Source organism: Mustela erminea, chromosome 11, assembly GCF_009829155.1.
Source record: "Mustela erminea isolate mMusErm1 chromosome 11, mMusErm1.Pri, whole genome shotgun sequence".
Lineage (NCBI taxonomy): Eukaryota > Metazoa > Chordata > Mammalia > Carnivora > Mustelidae > Mustela > Mustela erminea.
In genome coordinates, this window is record NC_045624.1 from 27,096,175 (window position 1) to 27,115,589 (window position 19,415).

At 33.6% G+C, this 19,415-nt stretch overlaps 1 protein-coding gene and 1 pseudogene across 2 annotated transcripts in view; one reads left to right on the top strand and one right to left on the bottom strand.

Moving 5' to 3' along the window:
• The window catches only part of WASL (WASP like actin nucleation promoting factor), a 76,297-nt gene that overhangs the window by 41,987 nt on the left and 14,895 nt on the right, over nucleotides 1-19,415 (top strand). For both annotated transcript variants that reach the window (XM_032304230.1, XM_032304231.1), the window contains exons 2-8: nucleotides 1,468-1,602; nucleotides 3,737-3,823; nucleotides 5,414-5,510; nucleotides 8,846-8,869; nucleotides 15,425-15,593; nucleotides 16,660-16,702; nucleotides 18,160-18,313. In XM_032304230.1, coding sequence (XP_032160121.1) covers nucleotides 1,468-1,602; nucleotides 3,737-3,823; nucleotides 5,414-5,510; nucleotides 8,846-8,869; nucleotides 15,425-15,593; nucleotides 16,660-16,702; nucleotides 18,160-18,313 — 709 coding nt within the window. The remainder of the gene's footprint in view (nucleotides 1-1,467; nucleotides 1,603-3,736; nucleotides 3,824-5,413; nucleotides 5,511-8,845; nucleotides 8,870-15,424; nucleotides 15,594-16,659; nucleotides 16,703-18,159; nucleotides 18,314-19,415) is intronic.
• On the bottom strand, nucleotides 10,557-10,668 carry LOC116569782 (annotated as a pseudogene).

Below are 19,415 nucleotides of genomic sequence, written 5' to 3' on the forward strand. Positions count from 1 at the left end.
GTCTTGATCATAGATAGCGTCCTGGGATTGAGCTTGCTTTGGGCTCCCTGCTGAGTGGGGAGCCTGTTTCTCCCTCTCCCTCTGCCTGCCACTCCCTTGCTTGTGTTCTTTCTCTCTCTTTGTCAAATAAATAAAATCTTCAAAAAAATTTTTTTAAAAAATGATTTTAGAATCTGCCTTCTAGGATAATGATATGTTCATATGTCTAGCACTATAATTAGTACCTTCAAATCTTGCTTTCAGTTGTGATTTAGTACCATACTAAAGTAATTAACTGCTATGTGGATGTCAGCCTTTACTAACACTACTACTTCATATACTGAAGTGTTCGCAGTATTGGAAAGTGGTATAGTAGTCTTTCCTCATGCATGGTTTTGCTCTCCACAGTTTCAGTTACGCACGGTCAGTCAACTGCTGTTTGGAAGTAGATGATCCTCCTTCTGACATAGTGTCGGAAGGTTAGTAGTAGCCTAACATTACATTATAATGCCTACTCCATTCACCTCACTTCATCCGCTCACATAGGTGTGTTTTATCATCTAACATCATCACAGGAAGGATGAGTATAGTACAGTAAGATATTTTGAGAGAGATCCCACATTCTCATGACTTTTATTACAATAGTTATAACAATTGTTTTACTTTTTGTTATTTTTAATCTCTTTGCCTAATTTATAAATTAAACTTCATCATAGATATGTAGGAAAAACATAGTATATATGGGATTTGTAGTGTCTGCAGTTTCAGGCATCCACTGGGGAGTCTTGGAATGTGCACCCCATCGATAAAGGGGGACTACAGGATCTGAAGTCATAAATTGCCTGCATTGGAACTCTGCCACTTTGCTGTGTGATTTGAGGCAGATTATTTATCTCTTTAATGTTGGGTTTTGCAAGCATTGAATGAGATTATAATAGTAATACATTTAAATGGAGTTGTATTTAAAAGCACCTAATATAATTTTTGTCACATTCTAAGCATCAGTAAATGTTTGCTTTCTATAGTTACGTTTAATGCAGTTATTATGTTGTTTGCTACTGTTTGAGAAATTACCTCAAAAAGTAATGGCTTAAAGGAACAACAAATGTTTATCATCTCCTTGTTTCTGTGGGACAGGGAATCAGGAGTGACCTAGCTGGGTGATTCTGGTTGGATGTCTCTTTTTTTTTTTTTTTTTTAAAGATTTTATTTATTTATTTGACAGAGAGAGAGATCACAAGTAGGCAGAGAGGCAGGCAGAGAGAGAGGAAGGGAAGCAGGCTCCCTGCTGAGCAGAGAGCCTGATGCGGGACTCGATCCCAGGACCCTGAGATCATGACCTGAGCCGAAGGCAGCGGCTTAACCCACTGAGCCACCCAGGCGCCCTGGTTGGATGTCTCTTAAGAAATTTCAGTGAAGATGTCAGAGGTGCTGTGGTCATCTGAATGTTATTTTGAACCTAATGGCTATACATTCTATATTTTCCAGACTATGTCTTCAGCAGTGGTACAGCTATATGCAGCAGATCGTAACTGTATGTGGTCAAAGAAGTGCAGCGGTGTCGCTTGTCTTGTTAAGGACAATCCACAGAGATCTTATTTTTTAAGAATATTTGATATTAAGGTGAGTTTTATTTCCACTTTCAACTGTAGGTAAATAGGTTTTTTAACCTCAGTTATAATTATTTATATATTTAAATATATTGTTAAATATATAATTTTTGTTCATCTTGTGTGTATTTTTTAAATTATACTTAATATTTGAAGAGTGAGGCTTGCTTTTAGAAAATGAAGCATGGGCATTGCAACCAAACAGGAATAGGTTGTAAGCCAGAACATGAAGAGTTCCCTGTTTTATCTTTCTACAGCCACTACACATTAAAGGATTTTTCTGTTTTTGTTTTTGCTTTTAATATCTTTACATCTTGGGCTTTCTCTGTATTCTCTCTTTTTCTACTGGTGCTCCTTTATTCCAAGCATATATAATCCTTTCAGGGAACTATAAAAGTATATTTTAGTTTAGTATATACTGTTAATTACTTCAGTCTAGGTTTAAAGCACGATACACTACTTATAATAATGTATTTGCAACTTATACCTATGTTGAGACAACAGTAACAATGTTCAGATTTTCACAGCTTTGTACCTCACACATTCAAACACAAATCCACATTATTCTAAATTGGATGCCCATTCTCAGGTATTCACCCTCTTACAGTTACTGTAGAAGTGATTACCTTTGTGCAGAGATGAATCTCCATTTATCTTTTGAAACCTTTTTTATAGGGGACCCCCGGGTGGCTCAGTCAGTAAAGCGTCTGCCTTTGGCTCAGGTCATGATCCCAGTTTCCTGGGATCAAATCCCGCGTTGGGCTCCTTGCTCAGCAGGGAGCCTGCTTTTCCCTCTGCCTGCCTCTTTCTCTCTCTAACAAATAAATAAATTTAAAAAAAAAAAACAACACCCTTTTCTATATGTAGGCTTCTGTAATATTTGTATGTGGCAATAAGTATAATGGAATAATTACCAAAAAAATGTTTTTGAACTCTCCTGGATGATACTTAAGATAGATGGATTGTAATTAAACTGTTTTACTTCTCTGGGCCTTGGTTTATTTATTTGTAAAATGGGAGAACCATTTGGGCCTATTGCAAAGTGTTTCCCTGAGATTAAATAAGATTTAAGTTACTGTGCTTTGTAGCTTTGTGCTGCTTAACATTTACTTCTCCATACCACAAGATGTGGCATACTCCCGTGAGCAGTGGCTTACTGTGGCACTGATTCTGGGGGATAGGGAACACATGCAGAGTTTGAAAGAAACTGTTTAGTTTTTAGTTTGTTTTTTTTTTTTTTAACATATTTCTCATCACCAGTGAGAAGCACTATGCAGAAATCAAGTGCAATAAAGCTTCACTAAGAAAGGAATTGCATTGTATGTATATATAGTGTTTTCTAAATATTTTAAAGTCATGGTCTAGGTAGAACCTTGCTTTTGAAATAGGACAATACTTAAATTTCTCTAAGCATTTACTTCTAATTTTAGATAACCATTGCTGAATACTTTCACTTAGCCACCTTTGGTAGTAGGTTAATTATATTTCTTCTACTGTAGTCACAGATAAGAAAATCCAGTCATCTATGGTTCTCTCAACCATACTTTAACCTTGGTGCACTTTAATTATCAGTCTCTTTTTGCACATGATTGACACTAACTACTCTTACCAGTATTTAATTAGAGGGCCACTATGTAAAAGTTAGGAATTCAAAAATTGTTAATGAATAGTACAGAGAGGCTATATTTGACCCTCTCAGCATTTACAAAATTGAGGAAAAGATCATGAAATGTTCCTGTAATATTTGATGGCACACAGTCTATTACTGATGGAACTATGCATTGATAATCAGTGCATGTACAACAGTATTCTAGTCCTTCTGTCTAACATTGATGATCTAGTAATTGTTCTAGGTTAGTATTTGACTGAGTAACTATATTTGGGAATACAAGGCTAATGAGATAGTGTCTTAGCATACTGACTTAAACTCATTTGATATGTAGTTTTTTGAAAGAAAAATCCAGAATTTACTCTTTTGTTAAGAAATTACTGATTAAATTATATGTTATTTATGTTTTATACGTGTGTGTTTTCTGTGCCTGTATAACCTATTGTTAATGTAAACAATTCCCTGAATATGAGTCATCTATCTTGTTTTATTCCTGGAGATTATCTTTTTGGTAACTCTTATTTTAACCTTTTTCTAGGATGGAAAACTATTGTGGGAACAAGAGCTATACAATAACTTTGTATATAATAGTCCTAGAGGATATTTTCATACCTTTGCTGGAGATGTAAGTCATATTTTTTTTATTGCCCTGTTTAATGTAATTTTTTTTGTTTGTTCATCTGGCTTTTGTTTTGTTTAAGATTTTATTTATTTATTTGACAGAGAGAGAGAGAGAGACAGTGAGAGAGGAAACACAGGTAGGGAGAGCAGGAGAGGGAGAACAGGCCTCCTGCTGAGCAGGGAGCCCGATGTGGAGCTCGATCCCATAATTGTTTTAATACTTGTTTGTGGAAAGCATTTATGAGCTTTCCATGTAAACACTATATAAAGTAAAAATAATTATTTTACCTTTAAAAGGTTCTTCATAGGGGCACCTGGGTGGCTCAGTCAGTTAAGCATCTGCCTTCTGCTCAGATCATGATCCTGGAATCCTGGGATCGAGCCCCACATTGAGCTCCCTGCGGGAAGCCTTTTCTCCCTTTCTCACTCCCTCTGCTTTGTGTTCTCTCTCACTGTCTCTCTTTCTCTGTCAAATAAATAAATAAAATCTTTAAAAAAAAAAAGCTGAATAGGAAGAAATGGCTTAGACTTTAAAGGGCCAAAAAAAAAAAAAAAAAAGTTTCCAAAGAGTACCATAAATATAATTTGCTGTGTAGAAAAGAAATTTGTTTTTTCATCATCTTTGTCTTTGGACAGAGAGCTTTATCTTTCTGGGATTTAGTGTTCTTATGTATAAAAATGAAGTCTTAATTGCCCACTAATCCATGGTATGTTTTAAATATTGATGTTATATTGCCATTCAAATTATTTTGTGAAAGAATAGTTTGTGGCCTAGGAGAGTGCTAAAATACAATAAATGTGTGTAGGGGGAGAATAGAATATGAAGAAATTTATTGCATATACTCGAGGAAGATGTTAGAAGGATTTCCATACCATATGCTGACAGAGATTGTCTGAGTGACTAGGTTATAGGTGATTTTAATTTTCTTTATTTTTGTATTTTTATTTCCTAAATTTTATATAATGAGGAAAAAAGGTTAGATTAGATGATATATAGTTTCAAAAAATTTTTCTTCTCTAGCTGTTATTTTTCACATTTTTCTTAATAAAATATTAAGATATTTAATATATTTATGTACACATATAAAAGTGTGCATAAAATGCCATTATCAATGTCAGTCTTTTCATATTTTTAATACTTTATCTGAATTAAGGTTATAATATAAATAATACCTACAGTTGAGCTGTAAAATAAAAACATAACCTAGTAAAGATAGAGCTGACCTGCATTTGACCAACTTTTCCAGTGTTTGCTATTCTAAAATCCGTATTATTTTGTAGAGTTCTATTGAAAGATCACATTCAATTTGCTATTTTTGTTGTCATTGTTGAAGATGGAGTATTCCATTTAATATTTGAATGTGCGTTATGAGAGGCAACTTATCTATTAGTAGTCTTTTACTTTGCCTTCTCCATGCTTTCAGTATTCTTCAGTTATTCAGATAAAATTAAAACTAAGCTTAAACTAAGCTCTTGTCTGCTAGTAAACTTAGCTTTCCTTCTTCAGAAATGTACTTTGTTGGTTATCGATTTTTTTCATTAAAGCTAGATTCATGTTTTCTGTTGTTTACCTTTTTAAATAAAAATATTTCAGACTTGTCAAGTTGCTCTTAATTTTGCCAATGAAGAAGAAGCAAAAAAATTCCGGAAAGCAGTTACAGACTTGTTGGGCCGGAGACAAAGGAAATCTGGTAAACTTTTTTCTTTTTTTAAACAGGAGCTGGCTCATGGGACAGAACGGGCCCACACCTGTTTTTATAAATAAAGTTTTATAAATAAAGTTTTAGTGAGACAAACCTACACTCATTGGTTTATATTTTGTCTGTTGCCACAACAACAGTTGGGTGGTTACAACAAAGACTGTATGGTACACAAAGCCTAAAATATTTATTCTCTGGCCCCTTACCCAAAAAAAAAAAAAAAAAATCATTAGGACTTATTTAAGAACTATTTTTATTAAGAACTATTTTTTTTTTTCAGATTTACTGAAGAATTCATTCTGATAATCTGTCTTGTTGATAACATGCCATATATACTGACTCTAAAACTTGCATTTTTATGGCTTTGTTCTTAACTTACATTCTTAGCATATTAATACTTTGTGACAAAGACTTTTTAGGCAAGCCTAGAAGCGAACAAGCAAAGTTGCAAACAAAATTTGTAAGCATTGTTTTGTCTCTATTTTGTCCCTAATGTTGTCTATCATAAATCCATAAAAAACTTAATGTATGAGACTATAATACACATAAAATAATTAGAGAATGCTCTAGTCTAGTATAGAATTTTAAATTTATTGATATAGAAATACTTGACAACAGTATACTAGGCCTTTCTGTTGTCAAGTGGGAGAAGGGTGATTAGGAAAGGTGAACCTCTCTAAAACCATCATCTTAAGAAGATCAGTTTTCAGAGAAAGAACATGTGTGAGTTGTGATCACCAAATCGTTTGCCTTCAAACTAGCCAGGCTGTATAATCCTTGAGAAGTTTTTCTATGCATCTGGGGGTACATGTTAGCCTAGTTTTGAAGATCAGTGTATTCCAGGTTGTGCTTTACCACTAAGAGGGACTAAGCCTTGAAAAAATAAGACATTGGATCCAGAAAACAGGAATGTAAAATCATGTATTCCATTTTGTACATCTTTACTGTTATTTTAATGGTTTTCAAGAGGGAAGTGAGGTAAAATGAAATGAAATAAAATGAAGTGAAAATAAAGTGAACTAAGTTGTTGCCTCACAACAACAATAGATGTTGCCTTCTTATTATACCTTAACTGTAATGAATAAATAGAATTATTAGGGACCTATTTTTTCTTACTTCTTTTTAGGACCAAGGACATTTACTACTTGATTTCTTGCAGGAAAGGATTTAAAGATAAAGAATAGTTTATGGTTCTGTGACATAATCAGGTGCTAGGCCAGGGGCTCCTTATAGTCAATATATGTGACATTTCCAAATCAAACAAGTAAAAAATATTTCTTAAAATATAGACTAATTGACTTTGAAATAGGAAGGTCCCTAAAGGCATCTTTCAGCTGGTATAGGAATTTTGTTTTATGTAATTCCTAAACTTTTAAGCATGGTGTTTCAGAAGCAGAAAGGTCATCTTAGGGAGGCAGCTGATAGATTCCTGGGTAGGGATCTATTCTACTTCTGCTAAGTCAAACTCCAGCCTCACCTCTCTTTAACTTAGATGCATGGAGTCTGACTTTTGGAGCAATAAAAAATTAGTCTATTTTCTTTTCCTCCCAGTAGCCATTTAATATTGGAAGCCATCTATCATGTTCTCATGCCTTTACTTCTTTACCTTAACCTGTTTCAGTTTCTTACTCCTCTCATGATGTACTTTATAGATGCATCATCCCAAATACTGTACTCTGAAGCCACTGTATATTTTTATGTCTTCTTCAGAAGGTCCAGATTTGAAGAAATGATCCAGCTTCAAATACAGTAGTCATATTGAACACAGTACTCCACAAGTAGTTTTACTAGTTGGTACTAAAATACCTCTTGATATGATTAAATCACTGTTCTGCAAATATTTCTAGCAGATACCTCATACCAGCAGCTCCCATTCTTCTTTGTTCAACCAAACCCTCCCTTTTTTTAAATGTGAATGGCTCTCAAGCCAGGTTAGCATCTTATTTGTAAATTACTTTTTAGAACTTATCCTCTGAACTTTATATTTATGTCAGTGTATTTCCATATCTGTGTTATCAGTTAAAGTATTTCCTCTCTGGTTGCAGAGATAACATCACCTGGGAAATGGGAGATTGACATTCATTGACATAGATGGGACTTGCTTATGTCCAGTGTTTCAGAAAGTTACTTCATCAGACCACCAGATGGAGTAATAAATTGGTATTTCCTATTGCCAGGATTTTTTAACTTATTCCCCAGTTAAATCCTATTAATTTTAGTTTATGGCTGTCTGTAAATTGATAATTATATCATTATTTATGGGTATTTCTCTTACAATTTGGGTTAATTTTGTATCAGAAAATCTTTCTGGAAATTACATTTGTTTAAAATTCTTCAACCACTTTTGAATTTCTTAAAGCTAAAATGATACCAAACTTCGTATGTAAGAGTCTGAGTACAAAGGATTGATAGTTCTCCTGGTTTTACTCCTTTCTAATCTGCTATAGCTTTTTGTTATTTTTGGTCTGCTTTAGTGATCAAATGTTTCTGAGTATTCTCATTACTCTTGTGCTTTCATTGTGTCCCCGTAGCTTTGAAAACTCTCCATACACTGATGCCTCCCAAAGTTTTGTCCTCATTGTTGACCTTTCCCCCAACCTTCAAACTTGTTTACTTCAACTGAGCATCAGGATAACCTTAAACTTAACTTGTTTGAGCAGAACATCTGATCTATGTTCCCTGACCCCAGTTAGACCCATTCCTACTCTTCCCCATGTATTCCCCAACTTGGTAAAAGGCTCCACTCTGGCTCACCATGGTCTCTTATAAATCCTATCAGTGAGCCTGTTGTCTCTTCAGAAACATATCGTGGATCTATTTCTCATCACCTCTGCTACCCCTCTAATCGAAGCCCCCTTTATCTGTCATCTGGACTACCATAACTCCCTCACTAGTCTCCCTGATGCCACTCAGATTTCTTTTCCACATAGTAGCCTAAGTTATCTTTTAAAAACAGTAGATTATGTTGGCCCTATTAAACCCTATAAGAGCTTCCTGTCATATATAGAATACAATCTGTATTCCTTACCATGGCCTGTGGAACCCTACATGATCCAGTCCCTGAGTCTCCTTCTGACTGCCTCCTTTTACTCTTCTGTTGGCTCACTCTAGTCCAAGCTTCATGATGTTCCTTCATGCTGTTCCCTCCTTAGGCCTTTAAATACGTTGTTCCTTATTTTATTCAGATGTCAGTTCCTTAGAGAAACCTTTTTTAGCCACTTATACATTGACTTAAGAATAAGTCAGAGTTTGGGTAGATTAATTCTTTATGTTGATTTTTGTATTGCATATGTCTGATAATATTATTTTGATTTATTTTCTAACAGAGAAAAGACGAGACCCCCCAAATGGTAAGCTCTTTGATACAAATTATTGATCTAGAAGATTTTAGGTTGTTGTTTAATCCTTTAGAAACATGTATCATACATTAATACTTAAATATTTAATATTTGTGATCAAATACTGTAGTTTATTGTGTCATTTTAAAATAACAAAGATGAGTCTTAGAAATGTACTATTTTTTTACTTTTTTATAGGATGAAGGAGGACTATGTAGGGTGAAGATCACTATTACTTATATCTTCATGCTCGCTTCGGCAGCACATATACTTATATCTTCATTCTATATTGATAAGTTTATAAACTGTATGATCTTGACTTAATATCTTCTTTAAAGATAGCAAATTTTGTGTAGCATACTTGTTCGTTTCTTTCTTTAAGATTTATGTTTCTTATTTCCAAATACTATTTCACACTGGTAATACGAAACTAGTCCCTGTGAGAATAAGCACTGACTTCAATGGAGTGCATAGAACTAATAGTAGCTTTATATTATCCTTTTTAATTTCATGATGAGCACTTGAAGTATTGAGAATTCTTTAAAAAAAAAAAAAGTATACCAGAAAAGTATATATTCCAAAATAAAGTGGAATTCCAAAATAAAAAGGACAAAGCCCCAGATCATTAGGGCAGAGATTCACATCTTGGACTCTGTAAACACTCCTTGAAATATAGTGTACTAAATTCTTAAGTGTATATATTTTCTCTGGGGACAGAGGATGCAGAGATTGCATCACATTTAAATTGGGTGGCTGACCCTGTGGAGGTATGGAACTATTGCTCCAGGAACCTTCGTTATAATGGAGGGTATGGCTTTTTTTTTTTTTTTTTTTTTAAGCATCTCACATCCTCTCATCAGAATTTAGATAGCTTATTCTGGGACACAAATAATATATGATAGCTTTTGGGGATTGTTAGGGTTTGTATCTTTTAAACAGATATATTGCTTTCTGATTTGTCCTTAAATTTTTTTCCTGATACAAAAACATGAATCAAATACTGCTGTAGTCAATTTTGGATTATTTACCTTATTATAATTTAAAAAAAAAATCACGTTCAGTAAGGCTTACCCTCTGCCAAGTAATGTATACTTTGGCTTTGTCTTTTAAGTGGAAATTTTAATACTTATTTTACAGAAATGCTGTGGAGATTAAATGAAGTAATCAAAGTACTTAGCATAGCACTTACTAAAACCTAGCTATCATGATGAAGACAATAACAACAATAATTACAGCAGCTACTATTTAATGATCATTTACTACCAGCCAGGCACTCTCCAGGAGTCTTATGAAGTGGCTGCTATTATCCCCGTTTTATAGAAGACCAAACAGGGACACAAATCTTGCTCAGGGTCACAAATCTAGTAAGTGGTACAGAAGAATTCAGTCTCAAGCAGTCTTAACTCCACAGCCCGGCCCCTTTATCACTATGCTACGTCCATAAGATTTTGAAGGAGAAACTGAGACCTAGACAGGGTAAATAACATGCCTTAAGTAACGCCACTGTTAACGTGGTAGAGGCAGAGGAAGCAGAAGCAGCTGACTCAGAAGTCATTCATTTGTGAAATCTTACAGCAGTGTTAGAATTTTCTCCCTGTTGCATGCTCAATATTTTAATCCTTTTGAATGTATTATTCTGCATTCTTGAAGCATGTATTGAGTACCAGTGGGGAAGGCTTCCTGGAAGTGGCATCTTTGGGAAAAGTAACCTGAAATATTAAAGTATAGATGTTGCAATTAAAGTTAACAGTATATTAAACTGATAAGAACAGATACTACACTTGATCTTAGCCAAAAGGCCAAGAAGCGATAATAAAGTTAACAGTATAAATGTTTTATGGAGTTTTCAAAATTTTAATCTTTTCAGTACATATAAAATGTATTTCTGAAGAGGTACCTAATCCATGAATACAAGGAATTTGGATATTCTTTTTTTGTTTGTTTTTTAAGATTTTATTTATTTGTTTATGTATTTATTTAAGAGAGAGCTCTGAGTGGGAGGAGGAGCAGAGAGCAGAGGGGGAGAAAGAGGGACAAGTAGTTTCTGTACTGAGATTATGACCTGAGCCTAGACCAAGAGTCTAACACTTAATTGACTGAGCCACGCAGGCACCCCATGAATTTGGATATTCTTTATGTGACAGTGGTGTCTTGCAATTTTATTATTCTTGGTAGGAGAGGTACTCATAATAAGAGTTTCTTTCTCTGTGATAGCTCTTGGTTTTAAATATTTAGTTCTTTAGTTTAACCCTTTTGGTGCAGTGATCCCAAACGTCTTTTCATTAAATGAGAGTTTAAAAGGTATCATGAAAAGGCAAAAATATATGGCATGTATTGCCAGAATTTGTATATTTTCTTATAAAATATACATATAATATGTATTAACATATTGTATACACAGTAAAGGATAAAATAATTATTAAAAGAAGTTTTAATATTTTTTTCCTGCAGTGCAGTCACTCCCCACTATGTGGAGACCACTGTTTTGAAGGCAGCATATTACTTTTTTGCATTTGGTACACTACTACCAGGTGCACTGGACACCTTATCCACCTTGCTGTGTCCCTGCAGGTGCTTTGTCTTAAATCCCCATATGGATTATCAGTTTAGTAGACATTTTCAAATTGTAACTATTGAAAAGACACTTTATGTAGAAGTAGCATATATTCCTGAAATGCAATTCAGTGTCTTCCTCACTAACTCCTAATCCATACATCTTTCTTTTTTCTTTATTGGTCAGTCTCACCTTTTAGCTTAGACGCTTTCCAATGATTTGTTCTCAGCTTCATGACTGCTTGACATCAGAGGCCTCTGGGCCACCTGTTTCTCAACTATTTTACCTTGGTGAGAGTTCTCTGCTTTTTATGTAATTAAGGGGAAGACTTTAGTTTGTTCTTTTAGTTTTAAAATTAACTAGAAATGCTGTTCAGTGAGAATTTTTAAAAGCCTTTTCTGTGACAGTTGTCTTTAATCAGAAAATGGTAATTTGTCATTTGACTAGTTTTTGTTTTTGTTTTTTTAAAGAAGGGAAATAATCCCCTTAGTGTATGTTCTTAGGATGAGTATAATTTTATAAATGGAATACTTAATTTTTACTAGAAGTGATTTAGGCGTATCTCCATTACCAGATCTTCGATAAACTTCATTTAAAAATGACTGTACCTTACACCAGTTGTCACTTTTGGAAACAAATATTTAATTGGGCTTTACAACATCGTTTTAAACTAATTTCCAAACACCTTCAAACTCTAAAGTAAATGACTATTATCAACAGAGATAACCAAGTACCTAATCTCATGATTATGTAGGAATTTTTTTTCCTAAATTTTAAAAGTTACTAGTAAATATTTATTGAATGATAAACTGTTAAACTATATAAATTGAGAGAACTAATTGGTAAGGAAATAATATATGACAACATTGGTAAAGTTAGCATTATCAGTCACCTTGTGGTTTGATATTAGTGTAAAAGTACAGTAGTAGTTAATGGATTAGGAATCAAGAAAGCAGAGTTCACCTTTGCTTTTTGTCCCTAATTCTGTGACTTTAGACAGGTCACCTGACACTTCTCATCCTTAGTTTTCATCTATAAGATGAAAAGTGTGGAAAAACTCTCTATAATTTCCCAGCTAACGTAGCTAATACTAATTTTCTGTTTGTCTCTATAATTTGAATTTTCCTGTATAGACTTAACTAAATAATGTTTTAACCAGTACTAAAAAAAATCATGTGTAATTATACTAAATAGCTAATTCAAAGGCTTTATAAACTGCTTGGCAGTAACAGTATATCCATACTTCCTCTTGGGGTAGAGGGAGGAGGGGAAACCCAGTCTGACTACAGTATGAATTAAACTTTGCTATTCATTCCACATACCCCTTGTATTTTGTTCCTGTCTTCTTTATTCTTAAACTTTTTTCAGAGATGGCTGAATTATTTTCTTTAGTGAGATATGGATCAGGCTTATAAGAATCTTAACTTTATGAAATTTCCCAGGAAAGAATTTGTTAACTTGGATAATGAAAACTATTAAGCTTCTTCACTTTACCCAACTCTATTACCATTTAAAATATCCATGGTATAATAATAACTTTCATATAACCCAAAGCAGCAGAATATTTTCTTTTTTTTCTAAAAACTAATAGTTTGGTTTTTTTCTTTTCTTTTTTTTTTTTATGGTGAATCTGGTTGCTCCTTTATAGTTGCTCTTTGAACATCTATTTCAGGAGGGGTGGTAAGGTACAAGGAGAGTGTCTCATTCTGATACTCCTAAATCAGTCTAAGTTAATCCTTAAATTATATTAAGTATAAAGAAAAGAGTAAGTAGTGATTTGTGGCATCTTACCATAGATGGTGTAGCTGATGCTGATTTTTAAAGTTATAAATAAAAGAGGGAAGGCAGAAAAGGAAGGATGAGAAGGAGAAACAGATCAGTAGATAAACCTTTGAGTATAACACAGATTTGACCCTCTAACACTTGGATCCCGGGTATTCTCAATAAGTCCTTTACTTTGTGAAACTGCAGTAAACACTGAAATCTGATATGTGAACAAATTTGAAAATCCTAGTCTTTATCTACTATTTCATCAGCCTTCTGTATTGCATAACTAACCTTTAATTTTCAATCCTGTTATTTTTATTATTCCTTGACACTGAATCAGCTTGTTTTAATGGTCTTACCCATATTATTCACTAGGTTCCATTTTTTTCAGATAACAATTTCTTTATTTCTTGCCAATGTGAGCAACTTCCTTTAGAAATTTATATGAAAAAATTTGATATGAAATACAAATAGAACTTTTAGATGCTTACATGTAAGTAGACTTTGATTATGAAGAGAAAAGAGCTGAATTTTGGTGATACTAAAAATACAAATCTTTCCAAATTGTTTACTCGTCCAATAAGGTGTTAGATGGCTTTTGTAAATTATTTTAGCTCTATTTCATCTTGAATAGTAGAGTTGAAAGAGAGAACATGGGTTATATATAATTTATCCATTTAGATAAACATTGTTCTTTCAGGTAACTTTAATCAATAGGCTACATTTGAGGTTTTAGTGCAATTGAAGAAATACAGTCAAATTGACATTTATTTATCACCTAATTTACATTAGCCTGTAATTTCTTGGGATTTCTGTATTCCATTGTATTGGGGTATTCATGGCAAAGATTTATGACAGTGGAAAGATATAAAACAAAATCAAAGGGAGAGACATAAGGGGTTAGGTCTGAGGGAAATTACATATAACTTTGCCATAGTCTTCTCCCATTGGAGTCAAAGGGAATGCACATAATTCCTTTGATAGGTTGTTACAACACATGGTAAATGTCTAAAGGAGAAACTTACTAGGCACTCAGTGCCCAGAGTTTATCGGGGGCTACTCACATAAGGCCTCCTATGTCTAGCACATACCAAGGTACTAGACTCCCAGAAGGAAAGCAGGTGTTTAGCATAAGCACGTTGTTAGCACAAATAGTTGAGGCACAATGGGCCCATCTTATCAGGGAATGATAAAAACCCTCTTGGAATCCCCATTTCCAAATGCCAGCTCAGAGCTAACCTTACAAGCAGCCCTTTCTAAGGATGACAGACTTGGGCCTGCTATGTTAACTGTTTCTCTGGGCAGTAGTGGTTCCATTTTATACAGCATTTGAAAGTTGTCATTAATGTACTTATCTCATAGGAATTTAGTCTAATAAGAGGTTTTGTCAGAGAACCCTATATTAAAATGGACTCTCTAAGGAACAGGTGATGCCATTTAGTTAAATTTATAAGGCATTTTTAAATTGAATACATTTCATTTAGACTCGTGCTTTTAAAGCCAAGAATATTTTTGTGAATTATAAAAAACAGGTTTTGTATATTATATTTAAGGTCACTCCTAAAGGTGTGTTGATAATATCTGAAGACGCCAGAGATAGTTTCACTGTTGATTATTGTGGAAGATGAATGTTTTGAGAATTTTTCCATCTCATTTTTGAGCCCTGTACTTCCAGTAGTCAAAGTGTATGTATACCAATAGAGAAAACGTTATTGGACCTACATACGGTATTTTGAAAATAATAATAGTAATAATTGTACAAGTACTTTTGTTCCCCTCATGGACTAATAAAGTTGAAACAAAGAAGTAAGACTAGATTTTTTGTCAGATTTTTTTTTAAAGTGTATGCTCTTTCTAATTTTTACTATTCTTATTATGCCATATATAGCACTTTGCCACAAGTAATGGGTTGTGTGTGTGTGAGGCTATTATAATCAAAATTTAAGGGATTAGACCAATTAAATTTAAATTTTACTGAGAATTTTTTTTTCATGAGATTTAATGTTATAAAAATACAAATTCTCTTTGAAGTAACATCTATGCTTATGTGCTTAAGAATTTATTACATGCTTTTGAAATTTCGGTAGTACTTTATCCATTATTTATAAAAAATTAACATGCAACTTTAAAATTTAAATAATTTATATTAGTGAAGCGGTCCTACTTCAGAGAAAGATATTTAAATTACAAATTATGAATGTAATAATTGTTATCTTAAATTATATCTCTTTCATATTGTTTTACAGGTCCTAATCTACCCATGGCAACAGTTGATATAAAAAATCCGGAAATCACAACCAATAGATTTTATGGTCCACAGGTCAACAACATCTCCCATACCAAAGAAAAGAAAAAAGGAAAAGCTAAAAAGAAGAGATTAACCAAGGCAGATATCGGAACACCAAGCAATTTCCAGTAAGAGTTCTTTTGTTTTTCTTATCTTTCAATTAATTTACTCCTGCTCCTGATTTTTACCTTGTTAGGAAATTTTGTTTTCTTCTACATTTATCATTTGCATACTTTTTTCTCTATAGATTTTGTTAGAATTGTTTGTGTATGTGTGTGTGTGTGTTTAAGGCTATTGCTCAGTAGACTTTCTGTGAATCTTACAGTTTATTTACCTTTCTATTCATCAGGAAAGAAAAACTAGATTAAGTTGTTTCTTTAATTGTTGGAGATGATTTCTCACTTTTTCCCTATAAATGGTATTTGGAAATTGCCTAGGGGCACAGTCTTATCCAATTTGGGCTACTATAACAGGAATACTATAGACTGAGTGGCTTTTAAACAACAGAGATTTATTTCTACAGTTCTGGAGATTGGGAAGAAGCAGGCAAAATTTGGTGTCTGGTGAGGTTCTACTACCTGGTTAACAGCTGTCTTCTAGCTGTCTTCTTCACATGTTGGAAGACGGCAAGAGAACTCTCTGGGGCCTTTGTTTTAAGGGTACTAATCCTGTTTTTGAGGGATCTATCTTCAAAACCTAATCACCTCCCCAAATCCTTACCTCCAGATATTATCATCATACCTGGTATTAGGTCTCAACATAGGAATTTTGGGGGGACACAAACATTTAGTCTATAGTAGGCATCAAACCTTTGGTATTTATTTGACATATTTTAAGCATTTTCATATACATATGCATCATTTCATTAGCTCATTGCAAAATTCATATATATATATATATATATATATATATATATATATATAAAATGCTTGTATTCTTCTGCTAGTTTGACAGTTGAGGAAATGGATACTCAGAAAGATTATGCAAAAATATTAAAACTCAGTTTAACTGAGGCCAGTCCTGGCCTCTTGACCCCTCACACAGTTTTTCCCTTAATATGGGTATGTCTGTGAGAATTATTAGCTCAGGCCCAAAATTTATTGGTTGGATTGAATTTCATGCATTTTATGTTTTAAATGCTGTTTATGTATTTTCTGTTTTTTATTTATACATATTTTTGGTCTACTTCTTTAGGCACATTGGACATGTTGGTTGGGATCCGAATACTGGCTTTGATGTAAGTGTCTTTTCAAGCCATAAATATTATTGCTGTAAATATGTGGTAATGTGGGGCACCTGGGTGGCTCAGCCGGTTAAGTGTCTGCTTTCAGCTTAGGGCATGATCCTGGGGTCCTGGGATCGAGCCCCACATTGGGCTCCCTGCTCAGCGGGAACCCTGCTTCTCCCTCTCTCACTCCCTTGCTTGTGTTCTCTCTCTCTCTCTCTCTCTCTATCAAATAAATAAAATCTTTAAAAATAAAATAAATAAATATGTGGTAATGCTGTGGCCTGTGTATAGATTTTTATTATTCATTTTTGTGAATTCTAGCATTTATTTGAATGTGTTTATGTGCATACACCACTGAGGTTGGAAACCTCAGTATTGTTCTGTTATTTATGGCTATGTCTATAAGGCAAAGGTTTTATACTCCTTGAATTGATATACTGTATTACTGGGGTGCCTGGGTGGTTCAGTCTGACTCTTGATTTCGACTCAGGACATGATCTCAGAGTTGTGAGATTAAACCCTGCGTCAGAGCTACGCTCGATTCTGCTTGAGATTCTTTCTGTCCCTCTCCCTCTGTTCCTCCCCTGCTAGCGCGCACTCTCTCTCTGTCTCTCTCAAATAAATAAATATATAAATAAAATCTTATATACGATAATATAAAATTCTTGTGTGTTGACAGCCAAGAGAAGAAAATTATTTCTGCTAACTGATCATTTTTAGGAGAATGTATGCCAAATTACTGGAAAGTAATAGTACTGAAAAGTATTATAATCAAATTCTGAATATCCAGTTTTTAAATTAGCTAGATCTTTTCATTCCATTCTTTTTGGCGTTCTTGTCATTATTTATTTTTAGCCCTATGAGCAAGTAAGTGAAACTGCTAGCAAAAATAAGTGTTTTTAACATTTTACCTGTTTTGGTTGCTTAAGTAATATGTATTTCACATTTAACAGATAATCAGGGTTTGGAAAAATTATTTTGAAGAGAAATATTTATGATTGGGGTCAGAAACTTTTTTGTTATTGACTACAGTGTTAACCCCACAACATTTATTGAACGCTTCCTTGTTTTGGGCTCTGTCCAGGACGCTGAGGTTATAAGGAGGTGCTTCAGATTTTCAAATTGACAGAATTTCCTCATTTCTTTGTGATTATATCTAAATTGAGTAATAGGCGAATAGGTTGGAGATGTCTGAATCATGAATGGGTTAGTAAAGCTCTAATGAGATGCCGTCTTTTTGAAGAGAGAACAAAAAAAGAAAATTTTATTCTTTTTTCTTATCTTTTCTATTTCTTTTAAATAAGAAAGTTTCATTGGCTTATAAATAATCTAACCATGTTAAAAAGTGTATAAATTTAAACTCATTTCATAATGGGCACAGGTGAGAACTAAATTTGAATTTGATTATGCTTATTTTTAGAAATTGGGATAGATTTTACAGTTAACAGTTACTTTATATGTTATAGCTAAATAATTTGGATCCAGAATTGAAGAATCTTTTCGATATGTGTGGAATCTCAGAGGCACAGCTGAAAGACCGAGAAACATCAAAAGTTATATATGACTTCATTGAAAAAACAGGAGGTGTAGAAGCTGTTAAAAATGAACTACGAAGGCAAGGTAACTTTTTTTTTTTTCTTCTCGGGCATTCTGATCTTTTTTTCCTTGTGAATCTTTTGAGGTCAGTTTCCTGGAAACAGCTACACACATTCATATGAACTTCCCATAAACAGAATATTTGAAATTATAGATTAAGTAGCTTGGCCTGGCTGCTTTGCATTATTTTGATATAACTTAATAATTTGATAAGGTTTTTCTTATTAAAAATCTTCTTTGCCACCTTATTCATTTGGGCTTGCTTCTTCCTAGTTTTTGTGTACTCCAGTTAAAGCATTCTTCTGAGGAATTTAACTGTCATTTTAAATTTGATATTTGACTTATCTGTATCTTTTTCACTACTGATATTCATTCAGTCTTTCATTCATTCATATATTCATAAACATTATGTCTGCACTCATTTCCACTCAGGGTATTTAGATGTAAATAAGCAGTTTCTGTCCTCAGAAATCTTACAGTCTAGTGTGGAAACAGATACTTAGCAAGTATACAGTCAATAATTGCTATTGTAGAAACACAGTGTTTTAATGAAACTAGTCTGCTAATTTGTTTTTTGAAAAAATTCTATCTCCAGATTCTGTGGATTTTTGATAAAAACATCTTGGGCATAGCACCGTTTTTGTTTTTAAATGCTCCCAGAGTAATTCACATTTGCTAGTATTATGTTCCTTGACTCTCTTTTTGTCCACTGTTACCACACACTTTGGCTTTACTCTATCAGATGTCGCCTGCCATCTCTCTGAGCTCTCTGAATTTATAAGTTTATGAATCACTCTTGACATTTACTGGGTCATCCATGCATCTGCCTTCACACCTGAATTCCTTTGACTAAGAGCTGACTATATTAATTTGATTGGGTTTGGTTTTTAAAATTTATTGTGATTGCTCTTTATTCTAGCTGCTTTTAAAGCATCGAATTAGGCAAAGTCTTTCCTCAGTTGAATTACCTAAAACAAAACAATATACAGGCATTAAAAAACATGCTTTGGGAACAAGTTTAAATTCTTGTCATACTCAAGAACCTAACTCCCAGTGTAGAATCTTTTAGACACCAAAGAATGATTTTATAGAAGGTAAATTTGTTCAAAGGAAGAATAAAAAGACT